At 39.4% G+C, this 27,861-nt stretch overlaps 1 protein-coding gene across 1 annotated transcript in view; it reads left to right on the top strand.

Annotated features, from left to right (window-relative positions):
* Nucleotides 1-10,531: 10,531 nt before the first annotated feature.
* LRRC8C (leucine rich repeat containing 8 VRAC subunit C) overlaps nt 10,532-27,861 on the top strand; it is a 32,171-nt gene continuing 14,841 nt past the window's right edge. The window contains exon 1 of the mRNA XM_068964901.1: nt 10,532-10,669. Coding sequence (XP_068821002.1) covers nt 10,532-10,669 — 138 coding nt within the window. The remainder of the gene's footprint in view (nt 10,670-27,861) is intronic.

Here is a 27,861-nt window from a genome sequence, read left to right as displayed (position 1 = left end):
GCTACTGTATTTAACATGGCTGGAAACTTAACATTTTACCCTATTAAACAACAACAAAAAAGAGCTTAGTGGCAAAGTTTTGATAACAGGTTACTTTAACTTCCTGGTCACTCTGGATTGGCACTCTGTTTTTATAAGTTCCAGACCATATATGTGTGTGAAAAGTGTTTGTAAAACACATCAAACTTTCTACTGAAACAGAAAAGGCAACTCCCCCACTCCCCCCAACCCCAGCCCCCTGCCACAGACCCCTGTGGAATCATTAGGAATTTAACTCAACAAACTATTGAGCCTTTTAGGCCCCAGAGCAAGCAATATGAAATAGTGATGACCCCTGCCTTTTCAATCTACTCTATTTTGTGAAAAATAAGCAAAAAACTTTAGTTTTAATGCTGTGGAGAGCAGGGATGTTTCTGTCCTCTCCACCTCTCCTCCCCGTCCTTTCCTTGGAATGTCGCTTTCCAGGTAAATGGCTTCTGGCACTTATTTTGTTTGAATTTTCTGGCCTGCGCTAAATATTCATGGTGTGTCAACTGCTTAGCACTGTTGTGCTTTCTTTATTCAAGGGGGAAACGTTAACTGGAGATAAACCTCAGTCTCTTTTCGCTCTTTGAAGGAAGAGAGATGTCAGCTTCAAAACAATCACTACACATATACTCAGTTGAAGTCTAGACTTGGTTTTTGGATGTGGAGACTGATAACTGAAATCTTGTCTAAATTACATTTGAATGATATCAACCATTAAGCGGAAACCCAGTCTTTTCAGGGGTTTAGAATCCTATGGGATGGGGGTGGGGATTAAGTATACACTAACTTCCTGTAAGACTATTCCTGGTTTAAGGAAGGCAGAAACAGTGTGGAATGAAGAGATGACTGAGAAGAGCAGAGAGGTGCAGAGAGCTGAAGCCTTAATTCTCAGAGAGACTTTAGGTGTATTTAGAACAACAGATGAGGGAGAGAATGAATAACATTTGATGATAATCTTTTATGGTCAGATTTTAAGAAACTATTAGATCACTCTTTAGCCTCATTTTTGGAAAAAATTTCTGAGTTTACTTCAAATGTATAAAATAAGCATTAAATAATCACTAGTGTCATTTGGATGAAGCTGAAGTTCTTTGACAAAAATTCCAAAGAAGTAAAAATCTCACCAAGACTTATAAATGCAGTATTCTAAACTGTTATGTTGTAAATAAGGCTTTTATGTTTGGATCTGTTTCTGTCACTTGTTTCGTAATAGAGTAATGTTCTGAGAAGGGAATCACAAAACACGGCCATTGGATACTGGCTGGTGCTTAAGAAGTCATCATCGATCGATACATCCTCTTTGTAACTAGCGACAGACATCGTACATTAAATTTTCAGTGACCCTTAACTTTGAAATTATAAATTATTCCTGACTCTCACTCTCTTCTCTTCTCAGTTTCTTCGGTAGGGGGTGTTCTTTGAATAATCATTAATCAAGGATTGTGAAGCTATGTGGTGGTAGTCACACTCTTATTGTAGTATCAAGCTATAAGAGAGGATAACAGTAGAAGAATTACCTTTACTACAAAATGCTCATTTGGGTGTGTGTCTGTTTACGACTATGTTTGCATGTTTAGGCTTTGAATTTAACAAAAATGTGTCGAGGGTCTGTTCTAAGACATTGTGCTATTTTCTAGAAGATAACAGAGATCAACAAGATATAAATCCTGTCCTCAGTGAAATAAAAACAGCAACCTTTTTAAATGCACCATTGGCACTGGAAACAGTAATCAAAGATCAATTACGATTCATGCTCTCGCGGAAATTTGTTTAATGCACATTCTCCTAGAAGCGCACACAGGGGTGAGGCAGGCACTTTGTCTGTTTTATTCCCCCAGCACCCAGCACAGTGCTTGACATATCTTAAACTTTATATTTTTAGTGTACATTTTAATATACATTTTAATATATATTTCTTATAATGCTATAATTATTTATAGCAAGTGCACAAGTAAATGAATTATGCTTGTGAGAGAAAAATGAGCTACTGATAATAGTACATAACAAAATTTTAGTAAATTAAAAGCTTATGACTATGCTAAAGATAACTGTGGATACTGGTGTGTAAAGCAATAGCCTTGTGATATATGGTCTGAAGCAGTGATTAAAGGGTTTTTCTTTAAATATGGGAAGGATATAATGAGAAAAACGTTATATATTAATTGACAAAGAACTAAAATTGCCAACTAAAATAATGTTTAAGATATTTTTGTTTATTTGGCCGCACTGGGTCTTTGTCGCAGTATGGGGGTCTTTTATTCATAGTTGCAGCATTAATAGTTGCGATCTCTTAGCTGCTGTGTGAGAACTGTTAGTTGCAGCTTGTGGGATCCGCCCACAGATGGAACCCGGGTCCCTGCATTGGGAGCGTGGAGTCTTAGCCACTGGACCATCAGGGAAGTCCCCAAGGAGTAATTTTTGTTCCCTACTACTCTTAGAAAAACAGGTTAAGCTCATTTTGAACGCTTCCCAAGTAATGTGATTGGGCCATTAATCTAACACATGACATCATGGAAATATTCAAGGAGATGATAGTACCAAAGTATCCATTGGGTTGTCAGATCAACTTGCCTTCTGAGTCTAAAAGTTCTCATTTATGAGACTGAGAGCCTAGAGCTTAAGAATCCTTTAAATATATTAATAATAGTTTGCTTTTCATTTTATGTTTTCAAAGAGAGACATGAAACAAGAAATTTTATTTAAGCCATTTGTTTCTTAGTATATATTTTAGATTCTTTGCATTCAGATCAGCGTGATGTATTATTGACTAAGAGCTGTAGAGTAACAGGTAAGGTTTGATTAGAAGTCAAGACACCACTAGCTGTGTTCCTTGGGCAAGTCACCTAATCTCTCTCGGCTCAAGTTTTTACTCATAAAATGAGAGTTATGAAGTGGATGACTTGTGAAAGTGCCTTTCAGATTCTGAACAGTTATAACCCACCTCTGAGTTTCTTTAAACTAAATAGATCTCTGTAGAACCATAAAAATCATGGTCTTCTTTAGTGGGTTTTTCTAAAAAAATTTTTGTCATGTATACTGCAATTGCAGAGTAAAATACAATCCAGAGTCATGCTCTCCTAAGAGAGAAATAAATCACTTTTACATAATTAGGAAATTTGGCTTTTTGTCGTTTTTTTTTTCCATCTTTGCATTGCTAAAGGAAAAGTAATTTGTTTTATAATTGATGTTTTGAGCATATTCCGATGACTTTATTTTGATTGGTACTGCTGAAAAGAACCCATAAATACACCATGGTACTCCTGTGCTCTTCCTCTCTGGCACTCCTCCGCACTGGCCTTGGCTGTGCCAATATCAAGGCCCTGCACTGTGGGATCTTCCTCCCGTGACAGTACTTAGACACCCGCTTTGCTTTTATAACCACTATTTCCAAACCAAAAGGCAATCACCCCTCCTTTCTCTCTCAGAATTACTAGTTACTCAGTAATTTATTCAGCAAATATTGAGTGCCTACCATATGTCAAGCATTACTTTCTAGGTGCTGAGACACATCAATATACAAAGTAAAATTGGAAAGAAAATTCCTGTCATCATGAAACTTACATTCTTTGAGGGGAGACAGACAATACATTAAGGAATGTATAATTTTTGACAGATGGGATGTGGGATATAAGAGATGAAGAAGACTCAGGATGACTCCAGAAATTTTGGTCTAAGCAACTGGATAGACGTAGTTGCCATCAAGGGAGGAAAGTTGCAAGAGGAACAGGGCTTTGCCAGGGACAGGAGAGGTAGGGATAAGGAGATGGAACTGGAGTGGGTTCCAGATATCCTGAGTTGAATGTGTCTACTGGGTGTCCAGATGGAGATATCGAGTTGGCAGCTGGGTCCACCATTTAACGCATGATGACTTCATGTGCTCACAAGGGAGTAAATGAGGCAGGGAAGAGAATTGGACCAAAGACTAAACACTGGGCACATCAAGGCCAGAGGTCAGGGAGAAGGTGAGGAAAGAGCCAAGGAGTTAAAAGAAGGAACAGCATGGAAGACAGGAGGAAAACCTAAAGGCATAGCATCCTGAAAGCCAAGTAGAGAATATTACACCAGATGCCTCAGATAGAGCAGGCAAGGTGAGGGCTGAGAACTGACCACCAGATTTAGGTAGCCACACAGATGAATTATGTATGTGGGTTTCTTTCCTGTAGAAGTCACATTTGTTGTGCTCAGGAATTATTGAAGTTTTAATGCTCATTTTCGTAAGGGGCCACTCACTGTGTTACTGATGTGATTACTAGGATCACTTGGAATTGGCTCTTGTTTTCTTGAGCAGTACTATACTGTCTGATGTCTAATGCTATTTTCCAACAGCCAGAAAAATGTGAGACAAAGCACTGGTGGTATATACCCACCTAATAGCCATTGGAAAACAGTGTTAGCAATCAGATTTGAATCAGAGTAGAATATATTTGATTTTCCTAAAGTCCTGGGTAATAAATAGTGTAGAATTTGTTCTGTATAATTAATTCTTGAGAAGAAGATATTAAAATTCTCCTGAGATGGACAAGTAGACATTGTTTCAGGGAAAACGAAATAAATGAAAGAAAGAAACTCTGGGTTTGCAACTAACTTTATCAATATTCTTTACAAAAAGGATTATAGATCTGTATATTTTTGAGAGGTAACATTTTATAAACAATGAGTCCTTTAAAATGAGTTTTAGTAATAAGTATTTTTTTTAATTTACTTGTTTTATTTGGAGGCTAATTACTTTACAATATTGTAGTGTTTTTTGCCATACCTTGACATGAATCAGACATGGGTGTACATGTGTTCCCCATCCTGAACCCCCCTCCCTCCTCCCTCCCCATCCCATCCCTCAGGGTCATCCCAGTGCACCAGCCCTGAGCGCCCTGTCTCATGCATCAAATCTGGACTAGCTAGTTTTAGTAATAAGTATTTTTAATAAAAGTAATACAAATGGATTTCTGCAAAAGGATACAGAGGCAAATATATAACAATGTAAAAGTTTATTATATATTTTTTATTAGGATACAAGAATCTTTTGATTTAATTTGAAATGCCATGTTTTTAAAGGCATTATCAGATAAGCAAAAATCTTACATAGTAAGTTAGAAATTAGAGTTGGGAGAAATATTAATATAATCATTTATATTTCTAAAATAGGGAAAAAATATAAATAGAATTATCCTGATTGATCTTTAGGGGAAAAAACTATGTAAACTTAGCAGTTTATTCAGAAGTGGCTTCTTCAACTTGATATGATAACTCTCAAAATGTCACAAATCATTTGGAAAGTACAATGATAATGAAAGAGAAATTGTGTTGTCACTATAATGCACAAAGAGGGGAGGAAGGTTAGGGAGAGAGGGGAATGTATATATAATTATGGTTGATTTGCGCTATTGTATGGCAGAAACCAACACAGCACTGTAAAAAGTTTTTAAAATATTGAAATAAAAAATGAGGGAAAGCACTGAAATTGGAGAAAGTACACAAAATTTTGTTTCAGTTAAGCAAGTGCAAGATTCCTTCACCCTCTCTTTAGTTTTAAGTCAAGAGGTTTTAAGTCAATTCCTATATTTCCTCTCTTCCCCTGCTTTTTTTTTTTTTTTTTTTGCATCAAAAATAATTCCAAGGATTAAATCTGTACTGGATATTGGCTTTAAGCCTTGTGTTATGTTAAAACAACAAAGTCTACATGTGTGTATTATACATGTGTCCACATGCATTTATATGTAGTGTGTGTGTACATACATATAAGGGCATGTACATACCACATGCACATACACACACTTACCCTAAAGAGGTTAAGTACATTAAGAGTAGACTTATAACTCTAAAGTCTGTTTCACCTTGACTGTTTCCTCCAACAATCCCTCTTAACTAGGCTGTACCAGTATTAGGAAGCAATAGACAATACTTAAGTTTCCTAGATTGCTTAGTCTGTCTTTATTTTCCACATTAAGAGAAGGATGCCAGTGAGCCACCGAGGACTAGCAGAGCCTCGCCATTATGAGTGCCCTAGGCCTTCGCTTTTTCCAGGCAAGCCACAGATGAAGGAACAGTGAGCCTCTGCCTCAGTGGTTCTCAAAGTGCGGTTTGTGGAACACCAGTCACCTACACGTTTTTAGAGGGTCCACAAGATCAAAGATCAAACCAGTCAATCCTAAAGGAAATGAGTCCTGAATATTCATTGGAAGGACTGATGCTGAAGCTGAAACTCCAATACTTTGGCCACCTGATGCAAAGAACTGACTCATTTGAAAAGACCCTGATGCTGGGAAAGATTGAAGGCAGGAGCAAAAGCAGGCAACAGAGGATGAGATGGTTGGATGGCATCACTGACTTGATGGACATGAATTTGAGGAAGCTCTGGGAGTTGGTGATGGACAGGGAAGCCTGGCCTGCGCAGTCATTGGGGTCACAAAGAGTCGGACACAGCTGAGCGTCTAAATTGAACTGAACTGACAAAGATCAAAACTAGTTTTTAATGCCAAGATATTTCTTGCATTTTTCACTGATGGCACAAAATCATTGGTGGGTAAGTCATCTTAGTGTGAATCAAGGTAGAGGCACCAAATTCTACTGTATTCCTCATTGGCACACATTTACAACTTAAAAGAAAAACTTCCAGTTTTATTTAATGTCCTGGTTGAATCCATAAAAATTATTATTTTAATAGCTCTTGACCCTTGACTACATATTGTAATAATACATGAAGTGATGAAAGGGAAGAATACATAAAGCATGTCTGCTGAATCCCAAGAACAGTAGGTAGGTATCTCAAGGGAAATCTTTATTTGAGTTGAAAGTTGAATTAGCCACTTTATCATAATGTACAGTTTTTAACTGAATAAAACAACTGATATTCAGACTTGAGCATGTGGAAGATAATTTCTCAAAATGAATGAAGCGAGCTTGACATTTCAAGAAGAACATAATATTTGCTGCCAAAAATAAAATTCAAACTTTCAAGCGATGATTAGAATTTTGGAAAATTTATACACCACCATGAGCTTGACAGGCTCCAGTTACTTAAAAAATGTTCTGATGATGTGAAGTGGTACCTCATTGTGGTTTTGATTTGCATTTCTCTGATAATGAGTGATGTTGAGCATCTTTTCATGTGTTTGTTAGCCATCCGTATGTCTTCTTTGGAGAAATGTCTATTTAGTTCTTTGGCCCATTTTTTGATTGGGTCGTTTATTTTTCTGGAATTGAGCTGCATAAGTTGCCAGAAAGAAAAACACCAATACAGTATACTAACACATATATATGGAATTTAGAAAGATGGCAATGACGACCCTGTATGCAAGACAGGAAAAAAGACACAGCTGTGTATAACGGACTTTTGGACTCAGAGAGAGAGGGAGAGGGCGGGATGATTTGGGAGAATGGCATTCTATCATGTATACTATCATGTAAGAATTGAATCGCCAGTCTATGTCTGACGCAGGATACAGCATGCTTGGGGCTGGTGCATGGTGATGACCCACAGAGATGTTATGGGGAGGGAGGTGGGAGGGGGTTTCATGTTTGGGAACACATGTAAGAATTAAAGATTTTAAAATTTAATTAAAAAAAAAATGTTCTGATGAAAGCATTAGTGATTTCAATGAATGTGATTTCTAAGTATAATTTGTCAGCATTTGGAAAATCTGCATGACTAAGTGATTCAGTATTTCCCATATTTTCCAGATGACCAATGTCATTACCAAATCATATACGGATAAAAGATCCATTTAAAGTTCAAGACTGATGAATGAGTTTTAACAGCAAAGAGTTTGAAAAGTTCATTAATACAGTTTTCAGGCTCTATAGTGCAACTTACCAAGTTAATTTGATATATTATCAAATTATAGTTATCCACAATTATATAAAAGCCTGTTAAGATAGTCTTCCCTTCTCTAACTGCATATATTTGATTCATAAATTTCAATCAAAGCAACATATCAGAGCAGACTGAAGAAGCAAATATGAGAATCCAGCTATCTTCTATTAAGTCCACTGGTAAAGAGATTTGCAAAAATGTGAAAAAATGCCATTATTCTCATTAATTGTTTTTGTTTTGGAGAATATAGTTATCTTTATAATAACATAATATATGTTAACTTGGAATGAGTTTATTATTTTTAAATGAGTTAATATATATATATTTTAAATTTCATTTTAATTTCTAATGTAGTAAGTATTGATAGGTATCACCCACCTAAAACGTGTTCTTTGAGGTCCTCCTCCTACATTTTAGGACATGAAGGGATTCCCAAGATCAAAAACCTTGAGAACCACAGCTTTTCATTGGTGTATTTTATTCCTGAAATTGTTCCTTGCATCAAAGAACAAGTCCAGTTCCCTCCAAGGTATGCAGGAAACTTATCACGAAGGAGACAATAACCAAATCTATCAAAAGATGTAAACTGTAGCACAAGTACTGTACTTGTTAGAGCTGTCACTGCAGCTGGCTCGGGTCACTCCTAATTTGATTAGGTGAGAACTGCTCCATGAGCAAGCATCTGAATCGACTCATCCATTTAACAGACAGTTGCTCAGGGCCTCTTGTTTTCCAGGCACTGTGGTAAGTGATGCAGGTGCAAAATAGAACAAAACAGCAGCTTCTAGGCAGAAAGTGGAAGTTAAGACGAGGTTCAGTGCCTGTCTGTGACTGCCACTGGACAGCTGTGACTAGAAAACACTTGGGGCCATGAGATTATAATGATCCATTGAGAAGAAAAAGGTCTTAAAGTGTCAGGAAAATCAAATTTTGAACTAGTCTGAAATGTTAATAACACTAGGAGTAGGCAAAGTTATTTAGCTTGGGTGGCTTGCCTGAAACATATGTTGTGAAAACACACATATGATAACATATAGGTTCTCCCTTCAAGACGCTTGCAACCCAGTTGGGGAACAAAGTGGAGTTAAGAAAGTTGTGTTTCAGTAAAATGAGGAAATTTTATCAAATGCTGCACAGATGTCAAGTAGGTAGATCATAGGTAAAAGGAATGCCAAGTGGTTGGATTTTCCATGTTGTGTTAAGACAAATTACTGCTTAAGAAAAAGTCAGGTAAAGCAGTGAGATGGAATGGAACATATTATAATAAGTTCCAAAGATAAACACTGGTGAACCCAAATAAGAGGCTTTCACTTTCTTTAGGCTGTTTATTGTACAGGCTTTAATTCAGTATTAGGGAAGAGAAGATCCAAACAAAAAGGCTTGGGAAGACAAGCACCAAATGCAGCCTTTCCCTGCTCTTTAATCAGACTATGTAACAAGGGCAGCTGTAAAGAGTGAGATTATTGGATCCAAAGATGGCAAAAGAGAAACTGTTTTTTTGGCCCTCACTGGCCACCCTTTTTCCTTGCCATAAGATAAGGAAAAAATATTCCTTCTCCCAGTAGCCAGACGATTAACATGAAGTCTTAAGTCATAATACAGGCAATGGGATTAAGCCAAAAGATAGAACAGTGCAGGCGAAGAAAAGGATGTATCTCTTTTCCCAGAGCCTCAGTATACCCTATTCATCTTCTGTTATTCAGAGAGAGAGGCTGGGGCTTCCCTGGTGACTCAATGGTAAATATATATATATATATATATATATATATATATATATATATATATATATATATATCTCCATCTGCAATGCAGGGGACTCAATACCTGGGTCAGGAAGATCTCCTGGAGGAGGAAATGGCAACCCACTCCAGCATTCTTGCCTGGGAAATCCCATGGACAGAAGAGCCTGGCAGGGCTACAGTCCATGGGGCTGCAAAAGAGTCAGACATGACTTAGCGACTAAACAACAACAAACAACAGGTGTTTCCAGGGAAAATTGACTTCACAGAGGATACGTTTGTGGTTCACAGTGAAATATAAAGTGTTTAGGAAATAGAGGGGGAAAAAAATCAAGTCAAAAATCACAGAGATAAAAAATAAATAGGGCAAGAATAAACTTCCCCCCAACACCTCCTTCCCATATGAGATGATCCCATTTATAAGAAGAAGATTAGTGGCAAAGTCATTTGCCTTTCAGGACTTAGTAAATAATTAATACAAACGAATGCTGAGGTTTACACTTTAAAAATAGTTCAGAGCAAAAAAACCCAAGATGACAAGATAAATAGGAAAAACATTTTAAAAGATGGGCTGTGCTCTTTCTGGTATTTTCTGGCTCTTTCTGGCACATCTTTCTGACATTAGAGGAAAGGGAGAGACCAGGAAATAACAGGCAGCTTTGGTCATGCTCTCTCTCTCTGGGCCTTTAGCTTTGGCCCATTGGAGCTAAAGGGCACCGCTGATTGGACAGGAGTTAGTAAAGGTGCTTGCTGTTTCCATGTGGGGCTCCTTATTTCCTCAAGTGGTGGATTTCTCAATGACTTGTTAAAACCCTAAAGTACAGTGACAGCTCATGGACTAATTCAGACCACTGAATACAACAGGTTGGAGCAGAATTTTCAAATGCTGTGAACAATGCAGTATGTTGTGTGTAAAGATAAAGAATTCACCAGTCACCTCTCTGTTCTCAGAAACATGATTCCGGTGACAGAGTTCCGGCAGTTCTCTGAGCAGCAGCCTGCCTTCCGGGTGCTGAAGCCATGGTGGGATGTGTTTACTGATTACCTGTCTGTGGCCATGCTGATGATCGGTGTGTTCGGATGCACTTTGCAGGTAGGTGCCTAGGTTCATGTCAAAAAAGAGGCAGAGCAAGGCACTAACCCATCAAAACCTCTTTAAAAAGTGTGTGATTTTTAACCATGTATGCATTCGTTGCTCTTTCTCTGTTTGCGTGTGGTATTTATAATCATGGCAGGGAGCCTGAAGCCTAATTTCCTGAACTTTCCTAATAAGGTAAATAGGGTATTTGTAAGATTTAGCTGAGTTCAAACAGCAGTTGAGTGTAGTCAGGTAATATTTGATGTCATGAATATCAAAGGGAGTCCTTTATCTTCCAAAGTTGGCTTTACAGTAAAATATCGCATAGATACCAACAGTGCCATTTACATTGTTAATATCAAGCTTTTTTCTTTATTACTCCTAAGATTTTCTGAAAGAACTGACATTTTGATGAGATGTTTTCACACCCAGTGCTTTAGTTCTGAATTAAAATGTAACTGAATCATAATTTATTCTATATAGATACTGTACATTCATATGTTGAATCTAGATTTTTTTTTGCATATCTATGAGTCAGGCACTATCCTTTGTGGCCATGAGCAGTTCATTTCTAGAGGGAAACTAAACAAGAGGTCAGAACAGGTTGTGATAGAGGCTTCTGAAGAGCTTTGAGTGCAAAGGAGGGGAACCAGAGAAATGGTTGCAATATTAAAACTTGAGGACCAGTCAGGAAGAGGGAGCTGGCAATAAAGAAAGTGCTAGGAAGAGGAAAGAAAGTGCTAGGAAGAAGAAAGAAAGCTCTAAGTCATGGATGTGAGAAAAGGACATGCCGCCTCTGGGAGACAGTTTGTAGGGCTGGCACCCTTTGGGTGTCTTCAGTGTGAGAGTTGAAGCAGCGCCTGGGAATGGAGTCAGACCAGGAGGATGTGCTTGGTAAGGTAACGTCAGGAATGGCGGTAGAAAGTGAGTGATGGAAACTGAGGCACCTCTGGAAAAGGCAGCCCTAAGGACAGGTGCAAACCAGGAGAGAGGAGAGGCTCAGGTGTGGTCAGTGAAGGCAGGTGGTTCAACTAACTCACAGGCTGAGGACAGAAAAACAGCCTTTAGAAAAACTAGGCCTTTAGAAACCTTAGTGCAAGTGGTTGGAAAACTGAATGGAAGTTAAAGGCTGTGGGGTAGATGGAACTTTCATGTATTGATAGATCATCTGAGAGGAAAAGTCAGGAAAGAGGAAAGTAGCTGGAAGTGGTGCAGAAATAAAGACCTTTCTGTTGTTGATTTCAATAATAGTTAACATCTAGTGCTTCCTGGGGCTTCCCAGGTGGGTGCAGTGGTAAAGAATCCACCTGCAATGCAGGAGACGCAGGTTTAGTCCCTGGGTCAGGAAGATCCCGGAGAAGGCAATGGCAACCCATTGAAGTATTCTCATCTGGGAAATCCCATGGAGAAAGATGGGCTACAGCCCATAGGGTCGCAAAGGGTCGAACATGACTAAATGTCTAAGCACAGTGCTTCCTACATGTCAGACACTCTTCTGAACACTTTACATATGTTTTAAATCATTTCATCCTCATACCAACCCTGGATGTTCTATTATTATCCCCATTTATAGATGCAAAACTAAGGCACCAAGAGATTAGGAAAACTTCCAAGGTGACTGACGAAACCCTTGTTGAAATCCAAACAGTTTGGCCCCAAGTCCGTATCCTAATCCCTAACACCAGGCTGCATTTTATTTGCAGGCTGAAAATATTTCGGCCTCCTCCCCATACCAATAAAATGATGCCAGTGAAAAACTAGAGTTTGAAAGAAAGGGCATAAATTCATTCATAAATAAAACAGTTAGTTGTTGAACAACCTACTGTATGACAGACACTGTTGTACAGGCCAGGCATTGTCAATGCAGGAGATAAAAATAAAAGACAAATCCCCTAGCCTTATAAAATTTAAGTTCTATGGGGAAAAAAAATAAGCAAAGTCAGTCAGTTATATGCTGATTCACTGGAAAAGACCCTGATGCTGGAAAAGACTGAGGGTGAGAGGAGAAAGGGGTGACATAGGATGAGATGGTTGAATGGCATCACTGACTTAACGGACATGAGTTTGCGCAAACTCCAGGAGATGGTGAAGGACAGGGAAGCCTGGCTTGCTGCAGTTCATGGGGTCGCAAAAAGTCAGACACGACTGAGCGACGGAACAGCAGCATCAGTATACATGTTAGAAGGTAATAAGAACAATGGAAAAGAAAATAAAGCATACAAGAATGGTAGGAAATCCCAGCAGCTGAGATTAGCACTTGCGGTTCTCAAACAGGGTGCCCTCGCCAGGGAGGTGACTTGTGAAGAAGGAACTGAAGTCAGTGCGAGAGCAGCCTAATCCAGATATCCGGGGAGGAGCCGTCCTATCAGAGGGAACAGATGGAGCAAAAGACACGGTGAACCAAGCAGTCACAGTACCCTGCCCCTTCTACAGGAGAAACTGGCATTTGGCTTTCTCAGCTTTCTATCTCAGTTTCCCTGAGCCTGATACAGTACAATGTGCCTGATACAGTAGAACGTTAATTGGGCTTCTAGGCAACATTGCTTATGGCATTAACGGCTGCTGATTGGTCAACTACATCTGGGCTCAGGGAATGATAAAAATGCCTGGTAGGAAGACACAGATGGGATTTCTGTGATTCTGGTGACACCTGTAACTGGGCATGTCCCTTGACATAGGAAATATCTATCTACTAAGTTACAAGAGTTGTTGGCTCCTTGGGAACATAAGGCATCAAAGTCAGAGTAAATCCAGAACCTGCATACTGTGAATCTCTCTCCCTTGCACCTGAGATGGTTGGGGAGGAAAAGCCTGGGGAGAGACTAGCTTTGGGCAGCAGTGTGGACCACCACACATATAGTTGTGAAGATTCCCCCCAAAGGGAAAGAGCCTGATGCTGCCTGGCTGGCAAGCTCTGACTCCAGTCCTGTTTCCAAGTGATTCTGGAACCACGTGAGATCTGTTATAACACTATAAGTTTGAATGTTGAGCTGATGTTACAGGCCTGAAGCAGAGGCGTTCCTCATACACTGAGGGAAAAGCCAGGAGGCCAGTGGGCTGGAGCAGAGTGAGGAGCAGAGTAACAGAAGATTGAGGCCTGAGAGGCAACAGCTGCCAGATCTTGGAGGGCCTGGAGGCAACTGTAAAGATTCTGTCTTTGCTCTGAGTGAGATGCTCTGTTTGGAGGGTTATCATTCTCTGACTTAGGTTTTGACAAGACCACTCTAGGTGCTGAGAATACAGTGTGGGGGGCAAGGATGGAAACGGGAATGACTGAGAAGGCTAGTGCAATAATCCAGGCATGACACAAATCAGATGGCTTGGACTAGGAGTGAAGCTGTGGTTCTGGATATATTTTGAATGAAAAAAAAAAAAAAAAAGAGAGAGAGTTGCTAGAAGATTGGATTGAATGAGATGAATGAGAGAAAAAGAAATCAAGAATAACTATAAGGTTTTTAGGCCTGAGCCACTGGAAAAAGTTTGTTTTTGAGCATGTTAAGTTTGAAATATGTTAAATGTCCAAGCGGAGACGTAAACAGTTAAATAGAAGGCCCAGGAGTTGATGGTAAGAGAAGAATGATCATCTTCAGGAGGAAAGAGGTGTTGGATCCAGGATCCAGGCGGGGATTATCATTGATTTGGATAGAGGAAGCACCTTCTACAAGAACAAGAATGATGGCTGCAGAGACATTTTTTGCAGGGAGAGAAAAGACATAGTAAGATGGGAGTGTATGCCTTAGAGCTTCCATGAAGTAGAAAGTGACCCATCTACTGAGAGATTGTGGGGGAAGGGAGGCAGCAAGACGCGGCAGACAAGGTGGGTATGGATTGGGGTCCTCGAGGAGAAGGGCAGATTTTGGAATGGCAAGTTGGGGAAATAGCGGGAGGAGGGTAACATAGGTCTGCAGGAAGACTCTGCATCTGTCTTACTTGATCGCTGTGCCACGCGTGACAGCGGAACTGCTGCAGGGACTTGCTTATTAACAGGCGCAGGAGTTTTTCTTGTTTACGTATTCCGTCGTAGAAAAGGAAACCACAGAGCATCTGTAAGAACTAATAGCTAACTTGGAACAAAATAAATGAAAATCGGAGTGTGTACCTATGAAAATGCCATGACGAACATCATTTAGGAATATGGCTGCTGTGAGTTCAAGCACAACTTAAGCATCTCTTCCTGGGCCCTGGTCAGAACCATCTTCCCAGAGCACAGTCCCCATCATGTCTCTCTGTTACACAGAAGCTTCCAACTTAGCACCCTGCCCAGCACATCGAGTACCTGCTTCTCAGATGGGTGACCCAACCCGGAGCCTTCATACACAGGCCTGTTTCATCCTTACCGCCTTTAAGAATATGGATGCCAGTTGACTGGATACCAGACATACAATCTGAGATGTCAAGGTTCTAAAACATCTGAAATACCCCAAAGGAAGATTGCATCAGAATGTGAAGGCTACAGAGCTCAGAATTCATATGGGGTAGACCATGGTTTAACAAACATCCCTAAGCACCCTCAGTATATCAGGTGTTGTGTGGTGTGCTAGAGACACTGAAAGAGAATACAGTGGAGCCCCTGCCCTCAGATTGCTAACGGCCTACAGACCACAGGAATACCAAAGCAATGCCATTCAGTGTGTAAGCACCTCGATGGGGGTAGACTTCAAGAGCATTAAATATGATGTCATCTCAGCTACTGGAAGTTAGGGACTTGAGGAGGTGAATTTGAGCGAATTCTCAAAGAATAAGTATATAAAACCAAAATATACATTTCTTTTGAAAAGAGGAATTAAAGGAAAAAAATCAGTAAAAGCAGTAGATTTAGTGTGATTATTTCGGAAAACTCTCATTGATGGGTCTTCATAGCCTTTTCCGGGGCATCCTGCTCTGGGTGGGGCATTCCCACAGAATCCAGGATGCTAATAGCACTCCCATTGAGTGACGCTGCTAAGGAGCCTGTGACAGAATCTGTATGCATTTTGTTTAGCTCCTATAAGGACCCTTGGGAGGTAGATCAGTCCCATCTTCAGATGAGAATTCTCATCTGAAAGGTTAGGTGATGTCCCAAAGCCAAGAGAGATGCAGCCAGGGTTCAGATCTCAGGTCAGTTCTCCACCACGTAACTTTCACTCCTGTGTACCCTGCTATGGGTGGGATATTATGGAATCATTACAGTTGCAAATTGTAATGGCCAAATTTTGACTTGTAAAACAGAATTTTAAGTATAAAAATAAGTGCAAGATGACTGAAAGAGAAAATAGAAAGTTATAACAAGACTGGTTTTTTTCTGAATTACAGCTTAGGTTCTCTAAAAGATTATTCACTGTACACCTACTATTAACAAATCACTTCTAACCTGTAGTGGACATTAAAGAGACAAGAAATACAATACAAATTACTAAAGAAAGTAAAACCACCCAGTATTCATGCTGCAAATGAAAGTAATGTTCCCGAGGGGGAGAATTTAAGCTCTTCTTTTAGCTCTGCTGTGATAATCCTGCTTAATGACTGATAAATTCATAAACAAAAGGTTCTCTTTGAAGCTCAAAATCCTTTCCCGTTTCTAAGGGGATCTTACAATAATCACAATATGTTTTTATGCCTTGATTTTCCCTTTGTGCAATGAAAGTGCAGTCATTCATTCTGATCATGTTTATAAAACAAGATAACTCTTGGGATTTGAAAACACAGCAAAGCAAAATCTCAGCAGGGTTAGAAGAGTACTCATTGGTGGTAAAATAGGATTCCAGCAGTTTTTTTTACTATTTTATAAATGGCCTCTTCCAATAGCAAACAATAGTTCATTATCTCTTTTTTTTTAATCATTATACAGTTACCCTTTCACTTTATTTTTTAAATTAATTTATTTTTTAAGTTGGAGGATAATTGCTTTACAGTGTTGTGTTGATGACTGCCATGCAAAAATGTGAATCAGTCATATATATATATATATATATATATATATATATATATGTATCCTCTCCCTCTTGAGCCTCCCTCCCACCCCACCCCCATCCCACCCTTCTAGGTCATCTCAGAGCACCAGCCTGGGCTGCCTGTGTTACACAGCAGCGTCCCACTAGCTAGCTATCTTACACGTGGTAATGTATATAATTATCTCTTTATCCCAGAAGAGATGGTATGCATATAGCTTTAACACTATGCAGCTTTGAAAATACTGGGGAAAGGAGGAAGATATTGTCTTGTCAATGGTGTGTTGATTCTTGCCTAGCGATGTGAAGGGATCAAAATCAACATTTGTCTTACTCATCTGACAAATATTTATTCATTTCTGAGCAAGTGACTATTTTCAAGGCTGCTATGGACTAAGAGCACGCATAAAGAGCATTCCTTAGATTGTATCAGTCCACATAACAAACAAATATAAACTCATTGTAAACCAGGAGAGTGTATGTATCCTATTTCTGTACAGTCACACACCCTCAAGGACCAATAGCATAAACACCCAACCTTGTGCTATAAACAATACTATTCAAGTACTCACATTCAATAAAATAGATGAAATCCTGAAAGGTCAACACGCTGCTTCCTGGAAAAATAAGATTGCTTTAGATCTCTGCTCCGTGACTCCAGGTTATCTTATTATGACCAAATCCAAAACAGCCCATGGTCAAGCTGTTACCAAATATAGAGTTAACAGTTAGAAACCAGCAACAGGAACTGGAAGATAAGCCCCCTAGAAACCCTAGGGGACTGCTCTGTGACTGCTACACAGGAAAGACATTTCCTGCTTTCTGAATTAGAGGGGAAAAAAGCCAAGAGAATGATTTCAATAACTTGAAATCACCTACAAAAAAGTCCTTATAGACCAAGCCAGTGGCCAGGAGCAAACTGTCCAGCAGAGTCACACTGAGAAGAGTTTGGGACATCGGAGCTTGCTGGTTGGAGCTGATCCTCACTTGTAGTTTTGCTTCATACTCAACTGCTCTGATTTAGAACATCAGCATCAACTCCATGGCAAATGGCCTTCAATTGAAAATACTCATAGGCAGTTCACTGGAAGGCACAGGTGGTAAAAATTAGTGATTTCGGAGTAGTTCATTTTTTAAAAAAATCTATTTGGCTGTGCGGGGGCTTAGTTGCAGCACATGGGATCTTGGTTACTATGTGTGAGATCTTTTGTTGTAGCATGAAAACTGGGATTGAACCCAGGCCCCCTGCATTGGGAGCTTGGAATCTTAACCACTGGACCACCAGGGAAGTCCCCAGAATTGTTCGATTACGGGCCCTGAATCCTTGCTTCTGCCTCTCTCCCCTAACCCGTTGTTCCATACTACCCAGGATCTCTAGTAGATTTCTCCTTTGCCAAATCTGAATTTACAGATGAAGACTCAGAAATTCTTCCTTAGACTAGCCTATTGTTTAAAGTGAAATTCAGAATCCTAATATAACAGCAGATAGTACCAGTGGGGAGGCTTAAAATGAAGACCTCATCTAAGATATGTTTTATTAAGTTTCTGTGTACCCACAACATGTCACCATTCTACTTCACTCTTTGTGGACTATAAAACAAAAATCATTTGATGGTGAAAATAATTTTAAAGAGCAACCTTTCTCATCTCATTATGGTGGTAGATGCTGTGAGAGAAACACTTTCAAAAATCCCTGTTACATCTGGTAACAAAAATATGCCTTAGTTAGGATTTCCTTGTTATGATGGTTTATTCAAACTGATACTTTTTCTTCCCTAGAACTTTATTTCTTGTCATCTATCACCTTGACAACTTAATGTGCAGTGAATTCCTGACCACAAGAATAATATATGAGTGCCTTTCACCTCCTTCTCTTGGGTTTAACACAGGACATGAATCTAAATGCTTTTCTTAGACCATCTGATGCCGCCCAGTGCCATTCAGTGAATGGGGAGCGTTTCCTTTTATTTCACTGTTATGGATTGTTGTGACTTTGTTGCCGATTGATTGTTTAATAATACATCTTTCCCTCAGAAAACAAAGCACAGACAAGAGTACTGAATTTTTTCTTCTGTGAAGCAACTGAGATTTACTTATATTTAGTCTCTTGTTAGGACTTCTCAGTTGGTAAAGAACCTGCCTGCAATGCAGGAGACCCAGGTTCAATCCCAGTCTCTTGTAGATCCTATGTTGTAAATCACCAAAGTCTGTGTTTAAAAATCTCTGTCAAGTAGGTTTATCATGAGATGGAGGGAGATAACCTTGTATTTCTAATACAAGGAGCTTTGATTTGGAGCTTTGATTTGGAGACCCTCCTCCATCCTTCATATGTCAGGCAAGCAGATTCACTCCTCCTCTTCCCTCGCTTGGTTCCTCCCCAAAACCCCTCTTTCCCATTTCACTGAGAACCCTGAGCATGTCCAGATCTTCTCGGCCTTCGCAGGGTCTTGGTGCTAAGGATTAGGCTAACACTTGGCACTACATTTTAATTGCAGGGCTTGTAAGTTCCTACATTATATCTGGAATCTTATATTTAACCTACATAATGTGTGCTATTCTTTTGTCCCCATGCTACTGTTTTTCTTTGTAAAATCCTGCACTTTTGTTATTTTTATTTTACAGTTCTTATTGTTTCGGAACATCTGGCCTTCCTATAGTATTTTTTAAATCTAGTATTATTGTTTTGTATTTACTTTAATTTAAACACTCCCAACTAGAAAGATACATGTCAACTGAAAGATTTAACAAAATATAAGATCCCACTCACAGTGGCAATGAAAGCTATTAAGTATCTAGAAATTAAGCTAATCAAGACTACACAAGAACTTCACTAATAGCTTTGAAATGCCTCATAAATGACTTATAAGACAATTTTAATGGAAAGACACTGTGGTTTTGGATGGCACAAATTTGACATTACAAAGATGTTCAGTCCTCAAAAATTAGTTTATAAATTCAAAGCAATATTAAGAATATTCTAGTTAGTTTTTTTTTAGAAACTTGGTGAACATATATAAAAATGTATATGAAGAGTGCTCACTTGTGCTGGTGAAGGGGAATAGAATGGTGTAAGCTGATAAAAGGAAAGAAAAGAGAGGAGGAAGAGGAGATGGGGAGGGAGGGACTTTGCAGGAGCTGATAAAATACTGTGCTTGGAGGACTAAGGAAAGTTCAGCCCTCTGCCCCTGAGGGTTCCCTTGCCCACCACACACATGACAAAACACCTTGACTATATAAACTAATTTCTTCAGATTTCCTTTATAGAAGATGGGTCAGAAGCTCCATCTAATTCTTATTCCTTTCCCAACTGTAAATTTCTAAATCTCTGTGCAAATATTCTATTTACAAGCAGGAAATTTCCTAACTCTAAATCTCACAAGTGGGTACATCATTAACTCTTAAGAGGTAGCATCCCATTGTTTCAAGAGCAAAACTCTAGCTGAAAGAATTATCTCTAATTGTTGGGAATAGAAACCTTGTTAGACCAGGCCTCACTTGTAAGGTTCATTCATGTGTCCCCAGAAGGAAAGACAGCAGTGGTCCTGGGTAAGTAAGTACTCACCAGAGTTCATTCTGTGGAATGACAGGATGAGTGAGGAAGAAAGCATGAGACATTTTTGCCGTGTGCTAATGTACGGTGAGCATTCGTGTGCTAAGGCGCTTCAGTCGTGTCCAACTCTTTGTGACTCCATGGACCATAGCCTGCCAGACTGCTCTGTCCATGGGATTCTCCAGGCAAGAATACTGGAGTGGATTGCCGTTTTGTTCTCCAGGGGATCTTCCTAATGCAGGAATCGAACCTGTGTCTGTTATGTCTCCTGCATTGGCAGGCAGGTTCTTTACCCATGGTGCCACCTTAACAGCCTTGAAAAAGGACTGAGACCTTTGAACTACCGAGACACTGTACTAATTTCTGGGTATTTTACACCATAACTCAAGAGACTGTGACCAGTAGAAAAAAGAGACCAAAAACCTGTACGAGACCTAGTTGAAGGTACACATAGCCTAAAGCTGAGAAAATTGATGAGATCATGAGAAAAGATAGCAGGTACTCATAGGGCTGCCATGTGAAAAGTGTAAATGGTCTAAACTGATTTCCTGTGTCCTAGGACACCAAATAGAACCAACAACAGACGTTTTAGAAGGAAGGCTTTGGCTCAGTACAAACCCAACTGTCAAAAAGTTAAGCTCTTTCTGAAAATACCATGTTCAGCTGGGAGTCTCCCGTTACTGGAGATGCACATGCAGAGAGTGAATGGCCGGGCAGAAGGGAGCCTACAAGGACAATCCACATGTCGAGAACTGTGGGCATTTGTCCTCTACATACGATCAAGTTCTAGGCAGTGAGTTTAGGCAGGGATAAAAATGACAAGGCCCTACCAAAAAACTATCAACTGATACATTTAAAATTCAATGTCAGGTGTATTTTAAGTGCTTTGTAAAAAAGCAGTGTAAGGAGAGAGAGAGACAGGGGCCCTACTTTAAGTAAGGTGGTCAAGGAAATCCACTCTGAGAAAGTAACATTGGAACAATACCAAAGGAGCTGAGATGGGGAGGCATGGGGGTATCCAGAAGAAGAACATTCCAGGCAAAGGAAACACGAGGCCAGTGTGGCAGGTACAGAGACGGCACAGGCGAGTGTGGTGCGTCCACTGTTTTCTTGCTAGGATCCACCGTGTGAGGCTTGACATCAGTCTTGACCTAAGTGGGGCATTACCACAAATGTCAGGCACCTGAGATTTAAGCTTCAGACTTGTCGGAGTTAAGACAAAGAATTTCATCCTGTAGTATGTAAAATCTGGGACCTTATGACCTCCCAAAGCAATTAGTATTACCTCTTTGTTGACAACTAATCACAGTGTGTAAAAGAAAATACTAACATATCTCATTGCCCATTCAAGACTTCAAGTTGCTCAAAGGCAGGATCTGTGACTGGTACATCTTTGTACCCACTTTTATGTCTTAGACCTAACACACAAGAAATGTGTGTTGAGTGAATGCATCAATGTGCTTCAGCAGCTTTAAGAATTTATTAACTGTCTTAGTAAAAACAATTGTACAAACTGTTAATTTAAAACTGGATCATAAACTGATGGAGGAAAGCTTTGTGTGGTATAATTAATGAGAGGTGATAAAAATCAGATCTCCCCTGCAAAAAAGTAGAAAAAGCAGCCAGTAGCAAGTAATCTTTCTTTAGGAGTATCAGAGATTAAGCACAGCCCTCTGCAGAACTGGATAGGAATGCGAGGAGCATCCTCTCTAGAACAATTATCATAAACCCAGTGCCGGAGAAAGGAGACAGGCCCTTAAGCTTGAGCAATAAACTTGAAAGAAAAAATCCTTTGAGGATGTACTGCAAAAATGTGCTAAAGATAGATCAACAATTCCTGACTTGTATATTATGTGCCCTCACGTGTTAGAAAATTACAACCAAAATTGTGTAAAAAAAAATAAAATCATGCTTTTATGGCAAAGAGGCTTAAGAAACTGTAGATATTGAGGCACCTTGGAAGAGCAAGTTACAGAATCACTGCAATGAAGCCAATGAAGTATATTTTTACTGAACCAAGAATTTGTTATGTTTTGGCCATTTGTGGTTGTTTTATAATAAAATTGAATGCCATGGTGAAAATCAGGTCTTTCTTGTACAGCTGACTGTCCATTCATACGGATGTTGGGTGGAGAAATATTTTTAGGGCATCCCAAACTAAACCTCGTTGTGAGTGTTGACTGAGTTTTGTAATGGTGTTAGTACTTGACCATGTACACGTGAAATAGATTTTACAAGCTGCCTTGAGAGTCTAAAAACCTCCATGTTGTGTTGTGGGAAAATGGTTTCTTCTTTCTAAACAGCCAGATTTCAAACAAACTTTTGAAGGCTTGCTTATGTTCATTAACTATTTAGTAAACTTTAGTCTTTCAGGAATTAAAAAAAAATTTATTTAAAATTTAGTGGTTTCTGAGTAATGGTGATATTTTCATGATATTGGTTTAATCTAAAAAGGTCATTCTAATCTAAGAAGGTCTTGCACTAGTTAAAATTCTTTTAAAGAAACAAAAGTAATAGAATTTCAGAATTGGAAAAGAATTTAGAGATGATTTAGTACAAGTTCTCATCCAATATAGAAATCTCTTTTACAGCATCCTTGACAAATTAATATCTCGTTTCTATTTGAGCAAATTTGGTAATAGGGAGAAGTGTGCTGTTTAATCACATTTTTGCTATGAAACTGCAAGTAAATCAGTACATATTTACTGAATGTTGACTAGGTTCCCAGCACTGTTAGATATTATTGGGAGTAAAAATAATTTAAGGCTCCATCTCTTGAGAAGCTTAAGGAATAGTTGGAAAGCAAAGTAACACATTCATTTATTGTGCCAGTTTATTCAGTTTACGGTGTTATAGGCACTGTGCTAAGTTCTGATAACACAAAACTTGCTCTTGGCCCTGAAGATGTTTAAACTGTTGCAAAGATAGACACTCAAATACATCTTTCTAAAACACAATATAATTGTGTGTGTGTGTGCGTGTGCGTGTGTGTGCATGCGCACGCATGCGTGCATGTTCATATTGTAATGACCATAGATTGCAATAGCTGCCAAAGAGGAAGAATAGTTATGTCTACCTGGGGAAATCAAGTTTCTTCATATTCTGTTTAGGATGGTTTAAATTATATTCCTGAAAAAAAAAAAAGTGTTGTGGTGTATTATAAAGAATAAAACTTGTAAGGCAAAATAAAATTTAATAAATGTCATTTGGAAGTGTCTAGCAAATAAAGACTTTCAACTTTTTAGATGTAACAGTATTTTATTTCCAAGAATAAAGAAATAGAGGCTTTGAAATGTATACATCGCTGCTTATTATGTAATAGCAAGTTAAAATCTTTAGGCTTCCTAAGAAGTAAACTATTCTAACTGGCAGTATTAGAATTAGCTACTTTAGATTTGAGTTGGTATCTCCCTACTCAAGGTACATTAATCTTAAGAGCTGGTGAGATTCTTTGGACCAATACCTGAAACTAAGGCTGTGTAATCTTAAATTCAAATGTGTTAGCTTATGTTTTGGGATGTTAATGTAAGCTTCTAAAGTGTTGGAGCTGGACTCGGGAAATGCCTAATGCAGGAGGAGACGATGTTGCAGAGAGCCTCTTCTGAATCACTTCTGTGCATCATTTGTATTGGTCAGTTGCTTAATTTTAAACCTTTAGAAATTCTGTAGTATCAGCCACAATCTTTTGTCTAATAAACAGACCATCAACTGTGTCATCAGTTTACCTTGTAAGAAACCTCATATGCTCCGTGGAAATCTTAAATCTGGGTTAATTTTTATAATTTCGGCTAGGTCGAGTAAAATTAAAGAGAAACGTTGAAGCTTTCCTCAGAGCTTCAAGCAAAAAAAATGGGGACTCTGCCATATGATGTTGGGTAAAACACATGGCCTTTCTGAGCCAGTTTCATTAAATGAGCAACGTTGGCATCATTTTCATTTCACAGATGATGGGAGAAACATAATGGTAAAATAGAAATGTGTTATATTTGGTCTCTAACTCTAGACTTCAAAAGCCTTCTCTTCATCTGGCATTTCTAGATGTCTTAGGTGTGATTAGTTGAGTCTCTGGCAAAGAGATTGAAAGATTGTAAGATCAAGGTCCAAATGCCCAGATCTTCCCTCTCACAGCTGTCTGCTTCCTTCTTCCAAAGGATCTGGAGGAGCTATACAGGCAAAGGACAGACAGACAAAAGAACATTTGATGAAAACTAAACTGTGGCCCCAGACCTCACTGTCACTCTCCCAGTGAGCTAGGCCAGAACTCAGATAAGTCACAAGGACTTCCTTTGGCTAAACACTGAAGGCTGAAACAGAAGCGGATGGGAGAGCACAGAAAGCCTCCTTTATCCTCTTTCCCTGTACTTTAATCTCTGTCTCCCTGGAGCAAGAAAAGGGGAAGCTGGGCAAAGAAGAGACTGGATGAGGAGGAGCTTGTCTGAGCAATCCTCCCTCAGGTCCTTCCAGGGTATAATCCACTTCTAAGAGGGGGGCAGCTCCAGTCCCACCTATCACATCAACTTCACAGAATAAGAGAGACTTCAGAGTGATGACTGCTATGAGAAGCTCTAAAGAGAGACTCCAAACAAACAAATTCCGAGAGAGCCCCTGCTCAAACTCAGAGCCTTAACCCCCAACCCCTTAAGTACCAAGGTTCAATACCTTTTCCTTTAATGTTACCATCTCTACCAGCCCTCTTTCTCCTAGAAAAGGAGGAATAACGTAGAGTCTTGAGTTCTACCCAAAGATCAACCATCAGATGAGTTAGGAAAAAAGAAAAAAAAAATCCACAGCTAAAATTCACCTTATATGGTAAAAGATCTATTCGCCTGGAATGTGTGGAACCAAATTAATGGTATTTCTGGAGTCCAGATAGCTTGACTTCCAAAAAAGCATAAAATGATTGGAAAAAAGAATTCTCCAACCATCCATCACACCTGAATGACTCAGGATTGGCATGACTCTTGCCTTACCTGCAAGCCTTCTATATCATGTAAGTTAAAGTGTTTGTTGTTGGGCACGTCCAGCTCTTTGAGACCCCATGAACTGTAGTCTCCCAGGCTCCTCTGTCCATGAAATTCTCCAGGCAAAAATACTAGAGTGGGTTGCCATTCCCTTCTCCAGGGGATCTTCCCGACCCAGGGATTGAACCTGGGTCTCAGCAGAATCTTTGCCATCTGAGCCACCAGGGTAGCCCTAGTGATGTCATAGCAAGATATAGCTGTTCTCTCCTATAAATAATACCATCTTTTCTTTCACATGGATTGACCCACAGCCTGGCAATTGACATCATTCATTTGCTGAATAGTAGAACAAATTATTCTTTGATTACTATAGAAAATTTCTGAAATAAATTATCACTTTTTAAAAGAGTTTTTTAGTACTTCTTTGTCTATTTGGTTGGTGCCAGTGGTAGAATGCTGTATCTCTGTGCTGTTTGTACATTGGTGTGAATAGTCCAGAAGATTTATGTTTCCCTGGGACTCTTCCAGTTTCTATCTTAACTCCTGCTCACAAATTTGTCAGTGAACTACAGGGTGTCCAGAGATAAGTCAGCTGAACAGAGAACTAAGATTTCAGTCCCTGAGCATTGCTTCAGAAAGAGCTTTTTCTTCATTATTTCAAGAGCATAATTTTAAATATTTCAAAATTCTAAGCAACAAAAACAAATTGCCTTGGTTATGAATAACTAACAGTATGTTCCTATTGTTTATCCATAGTTTTTGTATATGCACTGAATTTTCTCATATGGTTTTGACCTTGAAGTGGAACGCTTTCCACTTAACTCATGATAGATGAAATAATTCATTAGCCTACTTGGCTTATCTGAAGTTATTGATATTTCTCCCAGGAATCTTGATTCCAGCTTGTGCTTCCTCCAGCCCAGCGTTTCTCATGATGTACTCTGCATGTAAGTTAAATAAGCAGGGTGACAATATACAGCCTTGACGTACTCCTTTTCCTATTTGGAACTAGTCTGTTGTTCCATGTCCAGTTCTAAATGTTGCTTCCTGACCTGCATACAGGATTCTCAAGAGGCAGGTCAGGTGGTCTGGTATTCCCACCTCTTTCAGAATTTTCCACAGTTTCTTGTGATCCACACAGTCAAAGGCTTTGGCACAGTCAATAAAGCAGAAATAGATATTTTTCTGAGATGCCCTTGCTTTTTCGATGATCCAACGGATGTTGGCAATTTGATCTCTGGTTCCTCTGCCTTTTCTAAAACCAGCTTGAACATCTGGAAGTTCATGGTGCACATATTGCTGAAGCCTGGCTTGGAAAATTTTGAGCATTACTTTACTAGCGTGTGAGATGAGTGCAACTGTGCGGTAGTTTGAGCATTCTTTGGCATTGCCTTTCTTTGGGATTGGAATGAAAACTGACCTTTTTCAGTCCTGTAGCCACTGGTAAGTTTTCCAAATTTGCTGGCATATGGAGTGCAGCACTTTCACAGCATCGTCTTTCAGGATTTGAAATAGCTCCACTGGAATTCCATCACCTCCATTAGCTTTGCTTGTAGTGATGGCCCACTTGACTTCACATTCCAGGATGTCTGACTCTAGGTGAGTGATCACACCATCGTGATTATCTGGGTCATGATCTTTTTTGTACAGTTTTGTACATTTGTACTCTTGATGAAAGTGAAAGAGGAGGGTGAAAAAGTTGGCTTAAAGCTCAACATTCAGAAAACTAAGATCATGGCATCCGGTCCCATCACTTCATGGCAAATAGGTGGGGGAAACAGTGGAAACAGGCTCATTTTATTTTTATGGGCTCCAAAATCACTGCAGATGGTGATTGCAGCCATGAAATTAAAAGACACTTACTCCTTGGAAGAAAAGTTATGACCAACCTAGACAGCATATTAAAAAACAGAGACATTACTTTGTCAACAAAGGTCTATCTAGTCAAGGCTATGGTTTTTACAGTGGTCATGTATGGATGTAAGATTTGGACTGTAAAGAAAGCTGAGTGCCGAAGAATTGATGCTTTTGAACTGTGGTGTTTGAGAGTCCCTTGGACTGCGAGGAGATCCAACCAGTCCATGCTAAAGGAGATCAGTCCTGGGTGTTCATTGGTAGGACTGATGCTGAAGCTGAAACTCCAGTAATCTGGCCACCTGATGCGAAGAACTGACTCATTGGAAAAGATCCTGATGCTGGGAAAGATTGAGGGCGGGAGGAGAAGGGGACGACAGAGGATGAGATGATTGGATGGCATCACCGACTCAATGCACATGGGTTTGGGTGGACTCTGGGAGTTGATGATGGACAGGGAGGCCTGGCGTGCTGCAGTTCATGGGGTCGCAAAGAGTCAGACACGACTGAGCAACTGAACTGGCTGACTGACTTGGCTTATCTGAAAATACCATGAAGCAAAAAGAAAACAGTGTTTAATTTTATCCACTTCCTCATTTTTCTTTTCTTTTTGTGTGTGTCCTAAAGAAGCTTTCCTCAAAAGTAAATGGATGAAAACAATGTAGATACAACTGAAATTCAAGATGTAGGAAATGAAAACATTCTTGATGACTAGGAAGTCTCAGGTTAACCAGGGTTAAAAAAAAATTAACATTCACAGTAAGTATAGTCATCCTTACCTCGAAAAGTCAGGGTATGTATATTCATAGTGGTAGGAGAATTGCTTCTATTAAAGCGAGATATCAAAATGCAGATAGGATCCTAATGTAGATGTGTCGGTTTCTCTTTTTACTTGGGATTTAAATGAATGGGTAG

The sequence above is a fragment of the Capricornis sumatraensis genome, chromosome 2, assembly GCF_032405125.1.
Source record: "Capricornis sumatraensis isolate serow.1 chromosome 2, serow.2, whole genome shotgun sequence".
Lineage (NCBI taxonomy): Eukaryota > Metazoa > Chordata > Mammalia > Artiodactyla > Bovidae > Capricornis > Capricornis sumatraensis.
Note: the sequence above shows the minus strand (reverse complement) of the source record. Positions and strands in the feature narration are given on the sequence as shown.